General features: G+C 50.2%; 2 protein-coding genes across 2 annotated transcripts; both read right to left on the bottom strand.

Moving 5' to 3' along the window:
• Positions 1-565: 565 nt before the first annotated feature.
• LOC139606795 (mucin-1-like) lies at positions 566-4,357 on the bottom strand. Its single transcript, XM_071459147.1, has 8 exons — positions 3,745-4,357; positions 3,074-3,702; positions 2,814-2,878; positions 2,523-2,704; positions 1,939-2,219; positions 1,693-1,757; positions 1,459-1,607; positions 566-1,359 (listed from the first exon to the last, which is right to left on the bottom strand). The coding sequence occupies exons 2-8, from the start codon at positions 3,257-3,259 to the stop codon at positions 1,274-1,276; spliced, it is 1,014 nt and encodes a 337-aa protein (XP_071315248.1). The 5' UTR covers positions 3,260-3,702; positions 3,745-4,357; the 3' UTR covers positions 566-1,273.
• Positions 4,358-8,032: 3,675 nt separating this feature from the next.
• On the bottom strand, positions 8,033-20,842 carry LOC139606618 (integumentary mucin C.1-like; the record flags this gene model as incomplete). The annotated part of the gene is made up of 4 exons (XM_071458879.1): positions 8,033-8,080; positions 8,627-8,908; positions 9,209-9,256; positions 20,114-20,842. Coding segments are annotated over 4 exons (1,107 nt in total), but the record flags the coding sequence as incomplete, so codon positions are not given.
• Between the last annotated feature and the right edge of the window lie 998 nt (positions 20,843-21,840).

The raw sequence follows: 21,840 nt of genomic DNA, 5'->3' as shown, positions 1-21,840 counted from the left end.
GGAGACCAGGGTGGTTGGATGACTACCGTGGGCTTAAGGCATACCATTGCAGTGCCAACAAAGTATTTAAAATAGCAGGATTGTATTATTGAATTTATTCAATTAAAGTGGTAGAAATATACATTATGCTTAACTGGCATGCATACTGTATGACAGGCACTGGGAGTTTATCCCTCCTCTGGTCCATACATCCCTGCCTCTACTGAATTACTTTTATCCTAGGGTTGTAGTCGGGGCAGTATCCTAGGGTCAAAATTGGAGTTTATATCTAGTCTTGTTTTACGTATAAAGTTGTTGCCTTTGTGTTTCTTTAACATATTTTTAGTCACTTTACGTATCCGATTCCTATGTTGCTTGTTCTACTTCTTTCTTAAAGTGAATTTGTGCCTGTCACTCTTGACTGACCAACTGAACTGGTCATTTGTTTTATTGTGCTGACTCTTAATGAAAATGGCTCTGCATGATAACTCTCATTAACACTACAATCCCCAAAATTTTGCTAAAATTTTCCCTACACAGCAAAAGAAACAATTGATCACGTTGCAAAACAACTCACGAGAGACAATTCAAATTCTTCAGAGATGAATTATATTTTGATCATTAGGAAGTTTCTGACAGAAACTGTAAAAAACTACAAGAAATCTCACAGAATGCAGCTTTATATGATTACATAAATACATTTTGTATAAATAAGACAATTGACAGTACTTTGTTTTGACATATATGTGTGTTTATGTGTGTGGCCCACTGTGACCTGCATGTGTTCCTTCATTTGATTTAAGACACAAACCCAAACATTAATTTTACATGCATTTGGAAACACACAGTAAGGTTTATATAAGACAGCATTAGCAATTGTCACTATGTTAAATATTGCTATAGCACAGTGCTCAGTGAAGCAAGATAGATTTATAAATTAATAGTGCAACAGCGCAAATATTTTCTGACATCCCAGTGTTAAGTAGTTATAATCACTCAAGTAGTTATCATATTATTGAGCTTATTATCCCAGTGATGATTCATTAAACCACAATCTTAGAGTTGGCTGTGTCATTCTGTCCAGGATGTTCCCACGCAGAAACATGTTCAATTCGACAGACATACCTGTTCCACTGTCACTATTATGTCTGATCAGTGCAAAGTTGAATTTTTTGGTGAACTCATTCAAAGTCATATACCACATAAGATAATCTTGGGTTTTTACTGATAACAAAGTCTTTTTTCATACCAGAGATGGCAGTCATGTTCTAATGGTAAGTCAAACAGAAATTAGTTATTGCTGGCTTGACAGTAGCCATGACAACAACACCAGGCAGGATGCAGTGACTAGACTGATCTCGTGGCTTACTCCACTTGAAGCTGTAAATGAAGAGAAAATAAAGCAAAACATTAGTTTAATTAAGAAATATTCTGCCTTTGAAGTTTTTTTGAATGAAGAAGCCACTCAGTATTCCTTACTTATGCCATCCACAGTGATGGAGCTGCCTTCAATGTCGAAGCCAGTGACGGTTGAAGCTGCACTGATCAAAACACTCGCAATCTGAGTGTTATTAGGGACAGATGTGCTTCTAAAGCTAAGGATCATGTCGTTGATGATTGATCCATTTCTGCAGATGGAGTGAAAAGATACTGTATGAAATGTCAGATTTAGGCTACAATTCTTAAACTGTGTGTTATGTGTTAACAATTTACCTGAATTCCACCACGTCCAAGGAGTTGAAGGAGAAGGGGAATTCCCTTTGGTACAAAGGTTCAAGCTGCAGAAACAGACACAATGAATGATTATGTACATCTTTTTACATTAAACCTAATGATATTTTATGACACTTGTGTTTAATAATACTATTCTGGTTCTGTGGGTGGTCTTTCTAATAAATTTAATGCAAAATAATACAATGATACTGTAAGGTGTACCCACACCAGGTGAGTGAGACTTACCTGTCTCTTTATCATGGAAGCTCGGTTTCTAAAAGCAGCAGATGATGTATCCAGCAAGTCACTTGTAAATGTGTTTAGAAGAGACCTGAAAGTCACCCGCCTTGTTGTGAGTGCTATAGTTGTTGGTGCTACAGTCGTTGTTGCTACAGTCGTTGATGCAGCAGTTGTAGGATTCAAGGTTGTAGGTGCTGCAGTTGTTGGATTTGAGCTTGTAGGTGCTACAGTTGTTGGATTGGCAGTTGTAGGTGCAACAGTTGTAGCTGCATTTGAAACTGGACTTGCTGTAAAATGTTTTAAAAGAATGAGTAAATAAGAATCAGTTTTCACTTTTTATCTAGTTTTGAAGTTGCATGTCACAATTATTAACAAATAATTTTCATGACAGGCATCCCAGCTGTATAGAAGGTAACACAGAGAATATCTAATCCTGGCACACATGGAACCTTTGAATGAATGGACTGAACTGTACAACACTGAAAAATGACCTTCATGACTTCTATACCTTCATTTCTTGTAAAACAACATCATTTGTAACTGATTCATTGATTGATTGATGACAGTAACACATTGTCTTGTTGACTTACCTAATACTTGGATTGTGCTGGGATTTATGGTCACGTTAAACACATTGGTGGTAGTATTAACAGCTTCTACTAAGGTTTGAGCAACAACACTATTCTGGGGTAGATCTTCAGTAGCCCGATTGAACACAATCCCCAGTTCTGCTTCAGTTCCATTCACTCGTATTTGGCGTGAAGAAGCAGGCCTGTATCATGAAACCAAAAGAGAGACGTGTGATTTACAGATGACACTATCAATGCTGCAAGTGACAAATTCTGCATATGAAGTGAAATAAGTGAACCAATATTTTTTACCTGAACTCTTTCACAAAGCACCGATTAAAACGATCGCCAAATCTTTCTCTGTATATGACATTACACTGAAAAAGAAAGCAAAATTTTTACCATGGTTAGCTTTCAAGCACAATTTTCCTAATATGACTGTAAAATGTAATGTAAATTCTGCTGAAATTAGTTTTCAGCTCAACAACATAATTGTCTTTGATCTAAAATATTATCCAATCATTCGCTCAGACAAGCAATGAAGAATTTATTCAATAAGGAATTTTACTCACTGGCCCTACAACTCTTTCTTCAAGATCTTTGAATTGCCTGCTGTCTCTGTCTTTGAGATCATCTGAAAATGGCTCTTGTGGCAAGTTTGCTGAGACAGTGTAAGTAGGTTCAGGAGCCAGGGTGGTTGTTGCTCCAGTGGTGGATGTTAGAGATGGTGTCATACTTGTAGCATTTACTGTTGTCATAGCAGGTGCTGTTGTTGTTGACGCAGGTGTTGTAGATTGTGCAGTTGATGCCACAACAGCTGTTGTTGTCGGAAAGGGTGTTGCAGTTCCTGCAATTGTCTCAGCAGTTATTGTTTGAGCAGATGCTGCTACTGTATTTGTTGCAGTGGAGGCAGATGTGGTTACTCCAGTTGTTGCAACAGCAGCTATTGTTGTTGTTGGTGGAAGTGTTGTTGTCTGGGCACTTCTTGTAGTTGGGGCAGTTGTTGTTGTTGGGGCGGGTGTTTGTGTTGGTAGGGCAGTTGTTGTTGTCAGGGCAGTTGTTGTTGGGGCAGCTGTGGTAGTTGTTGGTACAGCTGTGGTTGTTGTTGGTGCAGCTGTAGTAGTTGTTGGCAGAGCAACTGTGGTTGTTGTTGGGGCAGCTGTGGTTGTTGTTGGTGCAGCTGTTGTTATTGTTGGTGCAGCTGTGGTAGTTGTTGGGGAAGCTGCGGAAGTTGTTGGGACACCTGTTGTTGTCGTTGGGGAAGCTGAGGTAGTTGTTGAGGCCACTGTGGTTGTTGTTGCCACTGTGGTAGTTGTTGGGACAGCTGTTGTTGTCACTGGGGCAGATGTGGAAGTTGCTGAAGCTGTAGTAGTTTTTGGGGCAGCTGTGGAAGTTGTTGGTAAAGCTGTGGTTGTTGTTGCTGGGGCAACTGTGGTAGTTGTTGGGGAAGATGTGGTTGTTGTTGGGACAGCTGTGGTAGTTATTGGGGCACCTGTTGTTGTTGTTGTTGTTGTTGTTGTGGCAGGTGTGGTAGTTGTTGGGGCAGCTGCTGTTGTTGTTGTTGTTGGGGCAGGTGTGGTAGTTGTTGGGGCAGCTGTGGTTGTTGTTGGGGCAGCTGTGGTAGTTGTTGGGGCAGCAGTGGTTTGTATTGGTTCAGCTGTGGTAGCTGTTGGGGCACCTGTAGTAGTTGTTTGAGCTGTGGCAGTTGTTGGGGCAGCTGTGGCTGTTGTTGCAGCTGTTGTTGTCGTTGTGGCAGGGGTAGTAGTTGTTGGGGAAGCTGTGGTTGTTGTTGGGGCAGCTGTGGTTGTTGTTGTTGGGGCAGCTGTGGTTGTTGTTGGGGAAGATGTGGATGTTGTTGTTGGGGCAGCTGTGGTTGTTGTTGGGGAACCTGTTGTGGTAGTTGTTGGGGCAGCTGTGGTAGTTGTTGGGGAACCTATTGTGGTAGTTGTTGGGAGAGCTGTGGTAGTTGTTGGGGCAGCTGTGGTTGTTGTTGGTTCAGCTGTGGTTGTTGTTGTTGGGGCAGCTGTGGTAGTTGTTGGGGAAGATGTGGTTGTTGTTGTTGTTGGGGCAGCTGTGGTTGTTGTTGTTGGGGCAGCTGTGGTAGTTGTTGGGGCAGCAGTGGTTGTTGTTTTTGTTGTTGGGGCAGCTGTGGTAGTTGTTGGGGCACCTGTTGTGGTAGTTGTTGTTGGGGCAGCTGTGGTAGTTGTTGGGGCAGCTGTGGTTGTTGTTGTTGTTGGTATAACTGTGGTAGTTGTTGGGGAACCTGTTGTGGCAGTAGTTGGGGCAGCTGTGGTAGTTGTTGGGGAACCTATTGTGGTTGTTGTTGGGAGAGCTGTGGTAGTTGTTGGGGCAGCTGTGGTTGTTGTTGGTTCAGCTGTGGTTGTTATTGTTGTTGCAGCTGTGGTTGTTGTTGGGGCAGCTGTGGTTGTTGTTGTTGGGGCAGCTGTGGTTGTTGTTGTTGGGGCAGCTGTGGTAGTTGTTGGGGCAGCTGTGGTTGTTGTTGTTGGGGGAGCTGTGGTTGTTGTTGGGGCAGCTGTGGTTGTTGTTGTTGGGGCAGCTGTGGTAGTTGTTGGGGCAGCTGTGGTTGTTGTTGTTTCAGCTGTGGTTGTTGTTGTTGGGGCAGCTGTGGTTGTTGTTGTTGGGGCAGCTGTGGTTGTTGTTGTTGTTGGGAGAGCTGTGGTAGTTGTTGGGGCAGGTGTGGTAGTTATTGGGGCACCTGTTGTGGTTGTTGTTGGGGCAGCTGTGGTTGTTGTTGTTGGGGCAGCTGTGGTTGTTGTTGTTGGGGCAGGTGTGGTAGTTTTTGGGGCACCTGTTGTGGTTGTTGTTGGGGCAGCTGTAGTTGTTGTTGGGGCAGCTGTGGTTGTTGTTGTTGGGGCAGCTGTGGTTGTTGTTGTTGGGGCAGCTGTGGTAGTTGTTGGGGCAGCTGTGGTTGTTGTTGTTGTTGGGAGAGCTGTGGGAGTTGTTGGGGCAGCTGTGGCAGTTGTTGGGGCAGCTGTTGTGGTAGTTGTTGGGGCAGCTGTGGTTGTTGTTGTTGGGGGAGCTGTTGTTGTTGTTGGGGGAGCTGTGGTTGTTGTTGGGGCAGCTGTGGTTCTTGTTGGGGCAGCTGTGGTTGTTGTTGTTGGGGCAGCTGTGGTTGTTGTTGTTGGGGCAGCTGTGGTTGTTGTTGTTGTTGGGAGAGCTGTGGTAGTTTTTGGGGCAGCTGTCGTTGTTGTTGTTTCAGCTGTGGTAGTTGTTGGGGCAGCTGTGGTTGTTGTTGTTGGGGCAGCTGTGGTAGTTATTGGGGCAGCTGTGGTTGTTGTTGTTGGGAGAGCTGTGGTAGTTGTTGGGGCAGCTGTCGTTGTTGTTTCAGCTGTGGTTGTTGTTGTTGTTGGGGCAGCTGTGGTAGTTGTTGGGGAAGATGTGGTTGTTTTTGGGAGAGCTGTGGTTGTTGTTGGGGCAGCTGTGGTTGTTGTTGTTGGGGCAGCTGTGGTAGTTGTTGGGGCAGTTGTGGTAGTTGTTGGTTCAGCTGTAGTTGTTGTTGGGGCAGCTGTGGTTGTTGTTGTTGGGGCAGCTGTAGTAGTTGTTGTTGTTGGGGGAGCTGTGGTTGTTGTTGTTGGGGCAGCTGTGGTTGTTGTTGGTGCAGCTGTGGTTGTTGTTTGTGCAGCTGTGGTTGTTGTTGTTGGGGCAGCTGTGGTTGTTGTTGGTGCAGCTGTGGTTGTTGTTGTTGGTGCAGCTGTGGTTGTTGTTGTTGGGGCAGCTGTGGTAGTTGTTGGGGCACCTGTTGTGGTAGTTGTTGGGGCAGCTGTGGTTGTTGTTGGGGCAGCTGTGGTTGTTGTTGTTGGGGCAGCTGTGGTAGTTGTTTGGGCAGCTGTGGTTGTTGTTGTTGGGGGAGCTGTGGTTGTTGTTGGGGCAGCTGTGGTTGTTGTTGTTGGGGCAGCTGTGGTAGTTGTTGGGGCAGCTGTGGTTGTTGTTTCAGCTGTGGTTGTTGTTGTTGGGGCAGCTGTGGTTGTTGTTGTTGGGGCAGCTGTGGTTGTTGTTGTTGTTGGGAGAGCTGTGGTAGTTGTTGGGGCAGCTGTGGTTGTTGTTGGTTCAGCTGTAGTTGTTGTTGGGGCAGCTGTGGTTGTTGTTGTTGGGGCAGCTGTGGTTGTTGTTGTTGGTAGAGCTGTGGTAGTTTTTGGGGCAGCTGTGGTTGTTGTTGTTGGGGCAGCTGTGGTTGTTGTTGTTGGGGCAGCTGTAGTAGTAGTTGTTGTTGGGGCAGCTGTAGTAGTAGTTGTTGTTGGGGGAGCTGTGGTTGTTGTTGTTGGGAGAGCTGTGGTAGTCGTTGGGGCAGCTGTGGTTGTTGTTGTTGGGGCAGCTGTGGTTGTTGTTGTTGGGGCAGATGTGGTTGTTGTTGTTGGGGCAGCTGTAGTAGTAGTTGTTGTTGGGGCAGCTGTAGTAGTAGTTGTTGTTGGGGGAGCTGTGGTTGTTGTTGTTGGGAGAGCTGTGGTAGTCGTTGGGGCAGCTGTGGTTGTTGTTGGGGCAGATGTGGTAGTTGTTGGGGAACCTGTTGTGGTAGTTGTTGGGGCAGCTGTGGTAGTTGTTGGAGAAGATGTGGTTGTTGTTGGGGCAGCTGTGGTTGTTGTTGTTGGGGCAGCTGTGGTTGTTGTTGTTGGGGCAGCTGTGGTAGTTGTTTGGGCAGCTGTGGTTGTTGTTGGGGCAGCTGTGGTTGTTGTCATTTGGGCAGCTGTGGCAGTAGTTGGGGAAGATGTGGTTGTTGTTGGGAGAGCTGTGGTAGTTGTTGGGGCAGCTGTGGTAGTTGTTGGGGCAGCTGTTGTGGTAGTTGTTGGGGCAGCTGTGGTTGTTGTTGTTGGGGGAGCTGTTGTTGTTGTTGGGGGAGCTGTGGTTGTTGTTGGGGCAGCTGTGGTTCTTGTTGGGGCAGCTGTGGTTGTTGTTGTTGTTGGGAGAGCTGTGGTAGTTTTTGGGGCAGCTGTCGTTGTTGTTGTTTCAGCTGTGGTAGTTGTTGGGGCAGCTGTGGTTGTTGTTGTTGGGGCAGCTGTGGTAGTTGTTGGGGCAGCTGTGGTTGTTGTTGTTGTTGGGAGAGCTGTGGTAGTTGTTGGGGCAGCTGTCGTTGTTGTTTCAGCTGTGGTTGTTGTTGTTGTTGGGGCAGCTGTGGTAGTTGTTGGGGAAGATGTGGTTGTTTTTGGGAGAGCTGTGGTTGTTGTTGGGGCAGCTGTGGTTGTTGTTGTTGGGGCAGCTGTGGTAGTTGTTGGGGCAGTTGTGGTAGTTGTTGGGGCAGCTGTGGTTGTTGTTGGGGCACCTGTTGTGGTTGTTGTTTGTGCAGCTGTGGTTGTTGTTGTTGGGGCAGCTGTGGTTGTTGTTGGTTCAGCTGTGGTTGTTGTTGGTGCAGCTGTGGTTGTTGTTGTTGGGGCAGCTGTGGTAGTTGTTTGGGTACCTGTTGTGGTAGTTGTTGGGGCAGCTGTGGTTGTTGTTGTTGGGGCAGCTGTGGTTGTTGTTGGGGCACCTGTTGTGGTTGTTGTTTGTGCAGCTGTGGTTGTTGTTGTTGGGGCAGCTGTGGTTGTTGTTGGTTCAGCTGTGGTTGTTGTTGGTGCAGCTGTGGTTGTTGTTGTTGGGGCAGCTGTGGTAGTTGTTTGGGTACCTGTTGTGGTAGTTGTTGGGGCAGCTGTGGTTGTTGTTGTTGGGGCAGCTGTGGTTGTTGTTGGGGCAGCTGTGGTTGTTGTTGTTGGGGCAGCTGTGGTAGTTGTTGGGGCAGCTGTGGTTGTTGTTGTTGGGAGAGCTGTGGTTGTTGTTGGGGCAGCTGTGGTTGTTGTTGTTGTTGGGAGAGCTGTGGAAGTTGTTGGGGCAGCTGTGGTTGTTGTTGTTGGGGCAGCTGTGGTTGTTGTTGGGGCAGCTGTGGTAGTTGTTGTTGTTGGGAGAGCTGTGGTAGTTGTTGGGGCAGCTGTGGTTGTTGTTGGGGCAGCTGTGGTTGTTGTTGTTGTTGGGGCAGCTGTGGTTGTTGTTGGGGCACCTGTTGTGGTAGTTGTTGGGGCAGCTGTGGTTGTTGTTGGTTCAGCTGTGGTTGTTGTTGGGGCAGCTGTGGTTGTTGTTGTTGGTGCAGCTGTGGTTGTTGTTGGTGCAGCTGTGGTTGTTGTTGTTGGTGCAGCTGTGGTTGTTGTTGTTGGGGCAGCTGTGGTAGTTGTTGGGGCACCTGTTGTGGTTGTTGTTGGGGCAGCTGTGGTTGTTGTTGTTGGGGCAGCTGTGGTTGTTGTTGGGGCAGCTGTGGATGTTGTTGTTGGGGCAGCTGTGGTTGTTGTTGTTGGGGCAGCTGTGGTTGTTGTTGGGGCAGCTGTGGTTGTTGTTGGGGTAGCTGTGGTTGTTGTTGTTTCAGCTGTGGTTGTTGTTGTTGTTGGGAGAGCTGTGGTAGTTGTTGGGGCACCTGTTGTGGTAGTTGTTGGGTCAGCTGGTGCTGTTGTTGTTGTTGGGAGAGCTGTGGTAGTTGTTGGGGCAGCTGTCGTTGTTGTTTCAGCTGTGGTTGTTGTTGTTGTTGGGGCAGCTGTGGTAGTTGTTGGGGAAGATGTGGTTGTTTTTGGGAGAGCTGTGGTTGTTGTTGGGGCAGCTGTGGTTGTTGTTGTTGGGGCAGCTGTGGTAGTTGTTGGGGCAGCTGTGGTAGTTGTTGGGGCAGCTGTGGTAGTTGTTGGGGCAGCTGTGGTTGTTGTTGGGGCACCTGTTGTGGTAGTTGTTGGGGCAGCTGTGGTTGTTGTTGGTTCAGCTGTGGTTGTTGTTTGTGCAGCTGTGGTTGTTGTTGTTGGGGCAGCTGTGGTTGTTGTTTGTTCAGCTGTGGTTGTTGTTGGAGAAGATGTGGTTGTTGTTGTTGGGGCAGCTGTGGTAGTTGTTGGGGCAGCTGTGGTTGTTGTTGTTGGGGCAGCTGTGGTAGTTGTTGGGGCAGCTGTGGTTGTTGTTGTTCTTTTTGGGGCAGCTGTGGTTGTTGTTGTTGGGGCACCTGTGGTAGTTGTTGGGGCAGCTGTGGTTGTTGTTGGTGCAGCTGTGGTTATTGTTGTTGGGGCAGCTGTAGTAGTTGTTGGGGCAGCTGTGGTTGTTGTTGTTGTTGTTGGGACAGCTGTGGTAGTTGTTGGGGCACCTGTTGTGGTAGTTGTTGGGGCAGCTGTGGTTGTTGTTGTTGGGGCAGCTGTGGTTGTTGTTGGGGCAGCTGTGGATGTTCTTGTTGGGGCAGCTATGGTTGTTGTTGTTGGGGCAGCTGTGGTAGTTGTTTGGGCAGCTGTGGTTGTTGTTGTTGGGGCAGCTGTGGTAGTTGTTGTTGGGGGAGCTGTGGTTGTTGTTGTTGGGAGAGCTGTGGTAGTCGTTGGGGCAGCTGTGGTTGTTGTTGTTGGGGCAGATGTGGTAGTTGTTGGGGAACCTGTTGTGGTAGTTGTTGGGGCAGCTGTGGTAGTTGTTGGAGAAGATGTGGTTGTTGTTGGGGCAGCTGTGGTTGTTGTTGGGGCAGCTGTGGTTGTTGTTGTTGGGGCAGCTGTGGTAGTTGTTGGGGCAGCTGTGGTTGTTGTTGTTGGGGGAGCTGTGGTAGTTGTTGGGGCAGCTGTGGTTGTTGTTGTTGGGGCAGCTGTGGTAGTTGTTGGGGCAGCTGTGGTTGTTGTTGTTTCAGCTGTGGTTGTTGTTGTTGGGGCAGCTGTGGTTGTTGTTGTTGGGGCAGCTGTGGTTGTTGTTGTTCTTGGGAGAGCTGTGGTAGTTGTTGGGGCAGCTGTCGTTGTTGTTGGTTCAGCTGTAGTTGTTGTTGGGGCAGCTGTGGTTGTTGTTGTTGGGGCAGCTGTGGTTGTTGTTGTTGGGGCAGGTGTGGTAGTTATTGGGGCACCTGTTGTGGTTGTTGTTGGGGCAGCTGTAGTTGTTGTTGGGGCAGCTGTGGTTGTTGTTGTTGGGGCAGCTGTGGTTGTTGTTGTTGGGGCAGCTGTGGTAGTTGTTGGGGCAGCTGTGGCAGTTGTTGGGGCAGCTGTTGTGGTAGTTGTTGGGGCAGCTGTGGTTGTTGTTGTTGGGGGAGCTGTTGTTGTTGTTGGGGGAGCTGTGGTTGTTGTTGGGGCAGCTGAGGTTCTTGTTGGGGCAGCTGTGGTTGTTGTTGTTGGGGCAGCTGTGGTTGTTGTTGGGGCAGCTGTGGTTGTTGTTGTTGTTGGGAGAGCTGTGGTAGTTTTTGGGGCAGCTGTCGTTGTTGTTGTTTCAGCTGTGGTAGTTGTTGGGGCAGCTGTGGTTGTTGTTGTTGGGGCAGCTGTGGTAGTTATTGGGGCAGCTGTGGTTGTTGTTGTTGTTGGGAGAGCTGTGGTAGTTGTTGGGGCAGCTGTCGTTGTTGTTTCAGCTGTGGTTGTTGTTGTTGTTGGGGCAGCTGTGGTAGTTGTTGGGGAAGATGTGGTTGTTTTTGGGAGAGCTGTGGTTGTTGTTGTTGGGGCAGCTGTGGTAGTTGTTGGGGCAGTTGTGGTAGTTGTTGGTTCAGCTGTAGTTGTTGTTGGGGCAGCTGTGGTTGTTGTTGTTGGGGCAGCTGTAGTAGTTGTTGTTGTTGGGGGAGCTGTGGTTGTTGTTGTTGGGGCAGCTGTGGTTGTTGTTGGTGCAGCTGTGGTTGTTGTTTGTGCAGCTGTGGTTGTTGTTGTTGGGGCAGCTGTGGTTGTTGTTGTTGGGGCAGCTGTGGTTGTTGTTGGTGCAGCTGTGGTTGTTGTGATTGGTGCAGCTGTGGTTCTTGTTGTTGGGGCAGCTGTGGTAGTTGTTGGGGCACCTGTTGTGGTAGTTGTTGGGGCAGCTGTGGTTGTTGTTGGGGCAGCTGTGGTTGTTGTTGTTGGGGCAGCTGTGGTAGTTGTTTGGGCAGCTGTGGTTGTTGTTGTTGGGGGAGCTGTGGTTGTTGTTGGGGCAGCTGTGGTTGTTGTTGTTGGGGCAGCTGTGGTTGTTGTTGTTGGGGCAGCTGTGGTTGTTGTTTCAGCTGTGGTTGTTGTTGTTGGGGCAGCTGTGGTTGTTGTTGTTGGGGCAGCTGTGGTTGTTGTTGTTGTTGGGAGAGCTGTGGTAGTTGTTGGGGCAGCTGTGGTTGTTGTTGGTTCAGCTGTAGTTGTTGTTGGGGCAGCTGTGGTTGTTGTTGTTGGGGCAGCTGTGGTTGTTGTTGTTGGTAGAGCTGTGGTAGTTGTTGGGGCAGCTGTGGTAATTGTTGTTGGGGCAGCTGTGGTTGTTGTTGTTGGGGCAGCTGTGGTTGTTGTTGTTGGGGCAGCTGTAGTAGTAGTTGTTGTTGGGGCAGCTGTAGTAGTAGTTGTTGTTGGGGGAGCTGTGGTTGTTGTTGTTGGGAGAGCTGTGGTAGTCGTTGGGGCATCTGTGGTTGTTGTTGTTGGGGCAGATGTGGTAGTTGTTGGGGAACCTGTTGTGGTAGTTGTTGGGACAGCTGTGGTTGTTGTTGGGGCAGCTGTGGTTGTTGTTGTTGGGGCAGCTGTGGTTGTTGTTGTTGGGGCAGCTGTGGTAGTTGTTGGGGCAGCTGTGGTTGTTGTTGGGGCAGCTGTGGTTGTTGTCATTTGGGCAGCTGTGGCAGTAGTTGGGGAAGATGTGGTTGTTGTTGGGAGAGCTGTGGTAGTTGTTGGGGCAGCTGTGGTAGTTGTTGGGGCAGCTGTTGTGGTAGTTGTTGGGGCAGCTGTGGTAGTTGTTGGAGAAGATGTGGTTGTTGTTGTTGGGGGAGCTGTTGTTGTTGTTGGGGGAGCTGTGGTTGTTGTTGGGGCAGCTGTGGTTCTTGTTGGGGCAGCTGTGGTTGTTGTTGTTGTTGGGAGAGCTGTGGTAGTTTTTGGGGCAGCTGTCGTTGTTGTTGTTTCAGCTGTGGTAGTTGTTGGGGATGCTGTGGTTGTTGTTGTTGGGGCAGCTGTGGTAGTTGTTGGGGCAGCTGTGGTTGTTGTTGTTGTTGGGAGAGCTGTGGTAGTTGTTGGGGCAGCTGTCGTTGTTGTTTCAGCTGTGGTTGTTGTTGTTGTTGGGGCAGCTGTGGTAGTTGTTGGGGAAGATGTGGTTGTTTTTGGGAGAGCTGTGGTTGTTGTTGGGGCAGCTGTGGTTGTTGTTGTTGGGGCAGCTGTGGTAGTTGTTGGGGCAGTTGTGGTAGTTGTTGGGGCAGCTGTGGTTGTTGTTGGGGCACCTGTTGTGGTTGTTGTTTGTGCAGCTGTGGTTGTTGTTGTTGGGGCAGCTGTGGTTGTTGTTGGTTCAGCTGTGGTTGTTGTTGGTGCAGCTGTGGTTGTTGTTGTTGGGGCAGCTGTGGTAGTTGTTTGGGTACCTGTTGTGGTAGTTGTTGGGGCAGCTGTGGTTGTTGTTGTTAGGGCAGCTGTGGTTGTTGTTGGGGCAGCTGTCGATGTTGTTGTTGGGGCAGCTGTGGTTGTTGTTGGGGCAGCTGTGGTTGTTGTTGTTGGGGCAGTTGTGGTAGTTGTTGGGGCAGCTGTGGTTGTTGTTGTTGGGAGAGCTGTGGTTGTTGTTGGGGCAGCTGTGGTTGTTGTTGTTGGGGCAGCTGTGGTAGTTGTTGGGGCAGCTGTGGTTGTTGTTGGGGCAGCTGTGGTTGTTGTTGTTGGGGCAGCTGTGGTTGTTGTTGGGGCAGGTGTGGTAGTTGTTGGGGCAGCTGTGGTTGTTGTTGATGGGGCAGCTGTGGTAGTTGTTGGGGCAGCTGTGGTTGTTGTTGTTGTTGGTGAAGCTGTGGTAGTTGTTGGGGCAGCTGTGGTAGTTGTTGGGGAACCTGTTGTGGTAGTTGTTTGTGCAGCTGTGGTTGTTGTTGTTGGGGCAGCTGTGGTTGTTGTTGTTGTTGGGAGAGCTGTGGTAGTTGTTGGGGCAGCTGTCGTTGTTGTTTCAGCTGTGGTTGTTGTTGTTGTTGGGGCAGCTGTGGTAGTTGTTGGGGAAGATGTGGTTGTTTTTGGGAGAGCTGTGGTTGTTGTTGGGGCAGCTGTGGTTGTTGTTGTTGGGGCAGCTGTGGTAGTTGTTGGGGCAGTTGTGGTAGTTGTTGGGGCAGCTGTGGTTGTTGTTGGGGCACCTGTTGTGGTTGTTGTTTGTGCAGCTGTGGTTGTTGTTGTTGAGGCAGCTGTGGTTGTTGTTGGTTCAGCTGTGGTTGTTGTTGGTGCAGCTGTGGTTGTTGTTGTTGGGGCAGCTGTGGTAGTTGTTTGGGTACCTGTTGTGGTAGTTGTTGGGGCAGCTGTGGTTGTTGTTGTTAGGGCAGCTGTGGTTGTTGTTGGGGCAGCTGTCGATGTTGTTGTTGGGGCAGCTGTGGTTGTTGTTGGGGCAGCTGTGGTTGTTGTTGTTGGGGCAGTTGTGGTAGTTGTTGGGGCAGCTGTGGTTGTTGTTGTTGGGAGAGCTGTGGTTGTTGTTGGGGCAGCTGTGGTTGTTGTTGTTGGGGCAGCTGTGGTAGTTGTTGGGGCAGCTGTGGTTGTTGTTGGGGCAGCTGTGGTTGTTGTTGTTGTTGGGAGAGCTGTGGTAGTTGTTGGGGCAGCTGTGGTTGTTGTTGTTGGGGCAGCTGTGGTAGTTGTTGGGGCAGCTGTAGTAGTTGTTGTTGTTGGGAGAGCTGTGGTAGTTGTTGGGGCAGCTGTGGTTGTTGTTGTTGTTGGGAGAGCTGTGGTAGTTGTTGGGGCAGCTGTTGTTGTTGTTGTTTCAGCTGTGGTAGTTGTTGGGGCAGCTGTGGTAGTTGTTGGGGCAGCTGTGGTTGTTGTTGGTACAGCTGTGGTAGTTGTTGGGGAACCTGTTGTGGTAGTTGTTGGGGCAGCTGTGGTAGTTGTTGGGGAACCTATTGTGGTTGTTGTTGGGGCAGCTGTGGTTGTTGTTGGTTCAGCTGTGGTTGTTGTTGTTGGGGCAGCTGTGGTTGTTGTTGGGGCAGCTGTGGTTGTTGTTGTTGGGGCAGCTGTGGTTGTTGTTGGGGCAGGTGTGGTAGTTGTTGGGGCAGCTGTGGTTGTTGTTGATGGGGCAGCTGTGGTAGTTGTTGGGGCAGCTGTGGTTGTTGTTGTTGTTGGGGAAGCTGTGGTAGTTGTTGGGGCAGCTGTGGTAGTTGTTGGGGAACCTGTTGTGGTAGTTGTTGGGGCAGCTGTGGTAGTTGTTGGAGAAGATGTGGTTGTTTTTGGGAGAGCTGTGGTTGTTATTGGGGCAGCTGTGGTTGTTGTTGTTGGGAGAGCTGTGGTAGTTGTTGGGGCAGCTGTGGTTGTTGTTGGGGCACCTGTAGTGGTATTTGTTGGGGCAGCTGTGGTTGTTGTTGTTGGGGGAGCTGTGGTTGTTGTTGTTGTTGGGAGAGCTGTGGTAGTTGTTGGGGCAGCTGTAGTTGTTGTTGGTTCAGCTGTGGTTGTTGTTGGTGCAGCTGTGGTTGTTGTTGTTGGGGCAGCTGTGGTTGTTGTTGGGGCAGCTGTGGTTGTTGTTGTTGTTGGGGCAGCTGTGGTAGTTGTTGGGGCACCTGTTGTGGTAGTTGTTGGGGCAGCTGTGGTTGTTGTTGTTGGGGCAGCTGTGGTTGTTGTTGGGGCAGCTGTGGATGTTGTTGTTGGGGCAGCTGTGGTTGTTGTTGGGGCAGCTGTGGTTGTTGTTGTTGTTGGGGCAGCTGTGGTTGTTGTTGTTGGGGCAGCTGTGGTAGTCGTTGGGGCAGCTGTGGTTGTTGTTGTTGTTGTTGGGGCAGCTGTGGTCGTTGTTGGGGCACCTGTTGTGGTAATTGTTGGGTCAGCTGTGGATGTTGTTGGGACAGTTGTGGTAGTTGTTGGGGCAGCTGTGGTTGTTGTTGTTGTTGGGGCAGCTGTGGTTGTTGTTGTTGGGGCAGCTGTGGTAGTCGTTGGGGCAGCTGTGGTTGTTGTTGTTGTTGGGGCAGCTGTGGTAGTTGTTGGGGCACCTGTTGTGGTAATTGTTGGGTCAGCTGTGGATGTTGTTGGGACAGTTGTGGTAGTTGTTGGGGCAGCTGTGGTTGTTGTTGTTGTTGGGGCAGCTGTGGTTGTTGTTGGGGCAGCTGTGGTTGTTGTTGGGGCAGCTGTGGTAGTTGTTGGGGAACCTGTTGTGGTAGTTGTTGTTGCAGCTGTGGTAGTTGTTGGGGAACCTATTGTGGTAGTTGTTGGGAGAGCTGTGGTAGTTGTTGGGGCAGCTGTGGTTGTTGTTGGTTCAGCTGTGGTTGTTGTTGTTGGGGCAGCTGTGGTTGTTGTTGGGTCAGCTGTGGTTGTTGTTGTTGGGGCAGCTGTGGTTGTTGTTGGGGCAGCTGTGGTTGTTGTTGTTGGGGCAGCTGTAGTTGTTGTTGGTTCAGCTGTAGTTGTTGTTGGGGCAGCTGTGGTTGTTGTTGTTGGGGCAGCTGTAGTAGTTGTTGTTGTTGGGGGAGCTGTGGTTGTTGTTGTTGGGAGAGCTGTGGTAGTTGTTGGGGCAGCTGTGGTTGTTGTTGTTGGGGCAGCTGTGGTTGTTGTTGTTGGGGCAGCTGTAGTAGTAGTTGTTGTTGGGGCAGCTGTAGTAGTAGTTGTTGTTGGGGGAGCTGTGGTTGTTGTTGTTGGGAGAGCTGTGGTAGTCGTTGGGGCAGCTCTGGTTGTTGTTGTTGGGGCAGATGTGGTAGTTGTTGGTGAACCTGTTGTGGTTGTTGTTGGGGCAGCTGTGGTAGTTGTTGGAGAAGATGTGGTTGATGTTGGGAAAGCTGTGGTTGTTGTTGGGGCAGCTGTGGTTGTTGTTGTTGGGGCAGCTGTGGTTGTTGTTGGGGCAGCTGTGGTTGTTGTTGGGGCAGCTGTGGTTGTTGTTGTTGTTGGGGCAGCTGTGGTTGTTGTTGTTGGGGCAGCTGTGGTAGTTGTTGGGGCAGCTGTGGTTGTTGTTGTTGTTGTTGGGGCAGCTGTGGTAGTTGTTGGGGCAGCTGTTGTGGTAATTGTTGGGTCAGCTGTGGATGTTGTTGGGGCACCTGTTGTGGTAGTTGTTGGGGCAGCTGTGGTTGTTGTTGTTGTTGGGGCAGCTGTGGTTGTTGTTGGTACAGCTGTGGTAGTTGTTGGGGAACCTGTTGTGGTAGTTGTTGTTGCAGCTGTGGTAGTTGTTGGGGAACCTATTGTGGTAGTTGTTGGGAGAGCTGTGGTCGTTGTTGGGGCAGCTGTGGTTGTTGTTGGTTCAGCTGTGGTTGTTGTTGTTGGGGCAGCTGTGGTTGTTGTTGGGGCAGCTGTGGTTGTTGTTGTTGTTGTTGGGGCAGCTGTGGTCGTTGTTGGGGCACCTGTTGTGGTAATTGTTGGGGCAGCTGTGGATGTTGTTGGGACAGTTGTGGTAGTTGTTGGGGCAGCTGTGGTTGTTGTTGTTGTTGGGGCAGCTGTGGTTGTTGTTGTTGTTGGGGCAGCTGTGGTTGTTGTTGTTGGGGCAGCTGTGGTAGTCGTTGGGGCAGCTGTGGTTGTTGTTGTTGTTGTTGGGGCAGCTGTGGTAGTTGTTGGGGCACCTGTTGTGGTAATTGTTGGGTCAGCTGTGGATGTTGTTGGGACAGTTGTGGTAGTTGTTGGGGCAGCTGTGGTTGTTGTTGTTGTTGGGGCAGCTGTGGTTGTTGTTGGGGCAGCTGTGGTAGTTGTTGGGGAACCTGTTGTGGTAGTTGTTGTTGCAGCTGTGGTAGTTGTTGGGGAACCTATTGTGGTAGTTGTTGGGAGAGCTGTGGTAGTTGTTGGGGCAGCTGTGGTTGTTGTTGGTTCAGCTGTGGTTGTTGTTGTTGGGGCAGCTGTGGTTGTTGTTGGGTCAGCTGTGGTTGTTGTTGTTGGGGCAGCTGTGGTTGTTGTTGTTGGGGCAGCTGTAGTTGTTGTTGGTTCAGCTGTAGTTGTTGTTGGGGCAGCTGTGGTTGTTGTTGTTGGGGCAGCTGTAGTAGTTGTTGTTGTTGGGGGAGCTGTGGTTGTTGTTGTTGGGAGAGCTGTGGTAGTTGTTGGGGCAGCTGTGGTTGTTGTTGTTGGGGCAGCTGTGGTTGTTGTTGTTGGGGCAGCTGTAGTAGTAGTTGTTGTTGGGGCAGCTGTAGTAGTAGTTGTTGTTGGGGGAGCTGTGGTTGTTGTTGTTGGGAGAGCTGTGGTAGTCGTTGGGGCAGCTCTGGTTGTTGTTGTTGGGGCAGATGTGGTAGTTGTTGGTGAACCTGTTGTGGTTGTTGTTGGGGCAGCTGTGGTAGTTGTTGGAGAAGATGTGGTTGATGTTGGGAAAGCTGTGGTTGTTGTTGGGGCAGCTGTGGTTGTTGTTGTTGGGGCAGCTGTGGTTGTTGTTGGGGCAGCTGTGGTTGTTGTTGGGGCAGCTGTGGATGTTGTTGTTGGGGCAGCTGTGGTTGTTGTTGGGGCAGCTGTGGTTGTTGTTGTTGTTGGGGCAGCTGTGGTTGTTGTTGTTGGGGCAGCTGTGGTAGTTGTTGGGGCAGCTGTGGTTGTTGTTGGTTCAGCTGTGGTTGTTGTTGTTGGGGCAGCTGTGGTTGTTGTTGGGGCAGCTGTGGTTGTTGTTGGGGCAGCTGTAGTTGTTGTTGTTGGGGCAGCTGTGGTAGTTGTTGGGGCTGCTGTGGTCGTTGTTGGGGCAGCTGTGGTTGTTGTTGTGGCACCTGTTGTGGTAGTTGTTGGGGGAGCTGTGGTTGTTGTTGTTGGGGCAGCTGTGGTTGTTGTTGTTGGGGCAGCTGTAGTTGTTGTTGGTTCAGCTGTAGTTGTTGTTGGGGCAGCTGTGGTTGTTGTTGGGGCAGCTGTCGTTGTTGTTTCAGCTGTGGTTGTTGTTGGGGCAGCTGTGGTTGTTGTTGTTGTCCGGGCAGCTGTGGTAGTTGTTGGGGAAGATGTGGTTGTTTTTGGGAGAGCTGTGGTTGTTGTTGGGGCAGCTCTGGTTGTTGTTGTTGGGGCAGCTGTGGTAGTTGTTGGGGCAGCTGTGGTAGTTGTTGGGGCAGCTGTGGTTGTTGTTGGGGCACCTGTTGTGGTAGTTGTTGTTGCAGCTGTGGTAGTTGTTGGGGAACCTATTGTGGTAGTTGTTGGGAGAGCTGTGGTAGTTGTTGGGGCAGCTGTGGTTGTTGTTGGTTCAGCTGTGGTTGTTGTTGTTGGGGCAGCTGTGGTTGTTGTTGGGGCAGCTGTGGTTGTTGTTGTTGGGGCAGCTGTGGTAGTTGTTGGGGCTGCTGTGGTTGTTGTTGGGGCAGCTGTGGTTGTTGTTGTGGCACCTGTTGTGGTAGTTGTTGGGGGAGCTGTGGTTGTTGTTGTTGGGGCAGCTGTGGTTGTTGTTGTTGGGGCAGCTGTGGTTGTTGTTGTTGGTTCAGCTGTAGTTGTTGTTGGGGCAGCTGTGGTTGTTGTTGTTGGGGCAGCTGTAGTAGTTGTTGTTGTTGGGGGAGCTGTGGTTGTTGTTGTTGGGAGAGCTTTGGTAGTTGTTGGGGCAGCTGTGGTTGTTGTTGTTGGGGCAGCTGTAGTTGTTGTTGTTGGGGCAGCTGTAGTAGTAGTTGTTGTTGGGGCAGCTGTAGTAGTAGTTGTTGTTGGGGGAGCTGTGGTTGTTGTTGTTGGGAGAGCTGTGGTAGTCGTTGGGGCAGCTCTGGTTGTTGTTGTTGGGGCAGATGTGGTAGTTGTTGGTGAACCTGTTGTGGTTGTTGTTGGGGCAGCTGTGGTAGTTGTTGGAGAAGATGTGGTTGATGTTGGGAAAGCTGTGGTTGTTGTTGGGGCAGCTGTGGTTGTTGTTGTTGGGGCAGCTGTGGTTGTTGTTGGGGCAGCTGTGGTTGTTGTCATTTGGGCAGCTGTGGTAGTAGTTGGGGAAGATGTGGTTGTTGTTGGGAGAGCTGTGGTAGTTGTTGGGGCAGCTGTGGTTGTTGTTGGTTCAGCTGTGGTTGTTGTTTGTGCAGCTGTGGTTGTTGTTGTTGGGGCAGCTGTGGTTGTTGTTGGTTCAGCTGTGGTTGTTGTTGGTGCAGCTGTGGTTGTTGTTGTTGGGGCAGCTGTGGTAGTTGTTGGGGCAGCTGTGGTTGTTGTTGTTGTTGGGGCAGCTGTGGTTGTTGTTGTTGTTGGGGCACCTGTTGTGGTAGTTGTTGGGGCAGCTGTAGTAGTTGTTGGGGCAGCTGTGGTTGTTGTTGTTGTTGGGGCAGCTGTGGTAGTTGTTGGGGCACCTGTTGTAGTAGTTGTTGGGGCAGCTGTGGTTGTTGTTGTTGGGGCAGCTGTGGTTGTTGTTGGGGCAGCTGTGAATGTTGTTGTTGGGGCAGCTGTGGTTGTTGTTGTTGGGGCAGCTATGGTAGTTGTTGGGGCAGCTGTGGTTGTTGTTGTTGTTGGGAGAGCTGTGGTAGTTGTTGGGGCAGCTGTCGTTGTTGTTTCAGCTTTGGTTGTTGTTGGGGGAGCTGTGGTTGTTGTTGTTGTTTGGAGAGCTGTGGTAGTTGTTGGGGCAGCTGTCGTTGTTGTTGTTGGGGCAGCTGTGGTAGTTGTTGGGGCAGCTGTGGTAGTTGTTGGGGCACCTGTTGTGGTAGTTGTTGGGGCAGCTGTGGTTGTTGTTGGTTCAGCTGTAGTTGTTGTTGGGGCAGCTGTGGTTGTTGTTGTTGGGGCAGCTGTAGTAGTTGTTGTTGTTGGGGCAGCTGTAGTAGTAGTTGATGTTGGGGGAGCTGTGGTTGTTGTTGTTGGGGCAGCTGTGGTTGTTGTTGGGGCAGCTGTGGTTGTTGTTGTTGAGGCAGATGTGGTAGTTGTTGGGGAACCTGTTGTGGTTGTTGTTGGGGCAGCTGTGGTAGTTGTTGGAGAAGATGTGGTTGTTGTTGGGACAGCTGTGGTTGTTATTGGGGCAGCTGTGGTTGTTGTCATTTGGGCAGCTGTGGTAGTAGTTGGGGAGGATGTGGTTGTTGTTGGGAGAGCTGTGGTAGTTGTTGGGGCAGCTGTGGTAGTTGTTGGGGCACCTGTTGTGGTAGTTGTTGGGGCAGCTGTGGTTGTTGTTGTTGGGGGAGCTGTGGTTGTTGTTGGGGGAGCTGTGGTTGTTGTTGGGGGAGCTGTGGTTGTTGTTGGGGCAGCTGTGGTTGTTGTTGGGGCAGCTGTGGTTGTTGTTGTTGGGGCAGCTGTGGTTGTTGTTGTTGTTGGGGCAGCTGTGGTTGTTGTTGTTGTTGGGAGAGCTGTGGTAGTTATTGGGGCAGCTGTCGTTGTTGTTGTTTCAGCTGTGGTAGTTGTTGGGGCAGCTGTGGTTGTTGTTGTTGGGGCAGTTGTGGTAGTTGTTGGGGCAGCTGTGGTTGTTGTTGTTGTTGTTGGGAGAGCTGTGGTAGTTGTTGGGGCAGCTGTCGTTGTTGTTTCAGCTGTGGTTGTTGTTGGGGCAGCTGTGGTTGTTGTTGTTGTTGGGGCAGCTGTGGTTGTTGTTGTTGGGGCAGCTGTGGTAGTTGTTGGGGCAGCTGTGGTAGTTGTTGGGGCAGCTGTGGTAGTTGTTGGGGCACCTGTTGTGGTAGTTGTTGGGGCAGCTGTGGTTGTTGTTGTTGGGAGAGCTGTGGTTGTTGTTGGGGCAGCTGTGGTTGTTGTTGGGGCAGCTGTGGTAGTTGTTGGGGAACCTGTTGTGGTAGTTGTTGTTGCAGCTGTGGTAGTTGTTGGGGAACCTATTGTGGTAGTTGTTGGGAGAGCTGTGGTAGTTGTTGGGGCAGCTGTGGTTGTTGTTGGTTCAGCTGTGGTTCTTGTTGTTGGGGCAGCTGTGGTTCTTGTTGTTGGGGCAGCTGTGGTTGTTGTTGTTGGGGCAGCTGTGGTAGTTGTTGGGGCTGCTGTGGTTGTTCTTGGGGCAGCTGTGGTTGTTGTTGTGGCACCTGTTGTGGTAGTTGTTGGGGGAGCTGTGGTTGTTGTTGTTGGGGCAGCTGTGGTTGTTGTTGTTGGGGCAGCTGTGGTTGTTGTTGTTGGGGCAGCTGTAGTTGTTGTTGGTTCAGCTGTAGTTGTTGTTGGGGCAGCTGTGGTTGTTGTTGTTGAGGCAGCTGTAGTAGTTGTTGTTGTTGGGGGAGCTGTGGTTGTTGTTGTTGGGAGAGCTGTGGTAGTTGTTTGGGCAGCTGTGGTTGTTGTTGTTGGGGCAGCTGTGGTTGTTGTTGTTTCAGCTGTGGTAGTAGTTGTTGTTGGGGCAGCTGTAGTAGTAGTTGTTGTTGGGGGAGCTGTGGTTGTTGTTGTTGGGAGAGCTGTGGTAGTCGTTGGGGCAGCTGTGGTTGTTGTTGTTGGGGCAGATGTGGTAGTTGTTGGGGAACCTGTTGTGGTTGTTGTTGGGGCAGCTGTGGTAGTTGTTGGAGAAGATGTGGTTGATGTTGGGAAAGCTGTGGTTGTTGTTGGGGCAGCTGTGGTTGTTGTTGTTGGGGAAGCTGTGGTTGTTGTTGTTGGGGCAGCTGTGGTTGTTGTTGGGGCAGCTGTGGTTGTTGTCATTTGGGCAGCTGTGGTAGTAGTTGGGGAAGATGTGGTTGTTGTTGGGAGAGCTGTGGTAGTTGTTGGGGCAGCTGTGGTTGTTGTTGGTTCAGCTGTGGTTGTTGTTGTTGGGGCAGCTGTGG

This window comes from Trachinotus anak, unplaced genomic scaffold (assembly GCF_046630095.1).
Source record: "Trachinotus anak isolate AG129_WGS33_773 ecotype Australia unplaced genomic scaffold, CSIRO_AGI_Tana_v1 ptg000023l, whole genome shotgun sequence".
NCBI lineage: Eukaryota > Metazoa > Chordata > Actinopteri > Carangiformes > Carangidae > Trachinotus > Trachinotus anak.
Note: the sequence above shows the minus strand (reverse complement) of the source record. Positions and strands in the feature narration are given on the sequence as shown.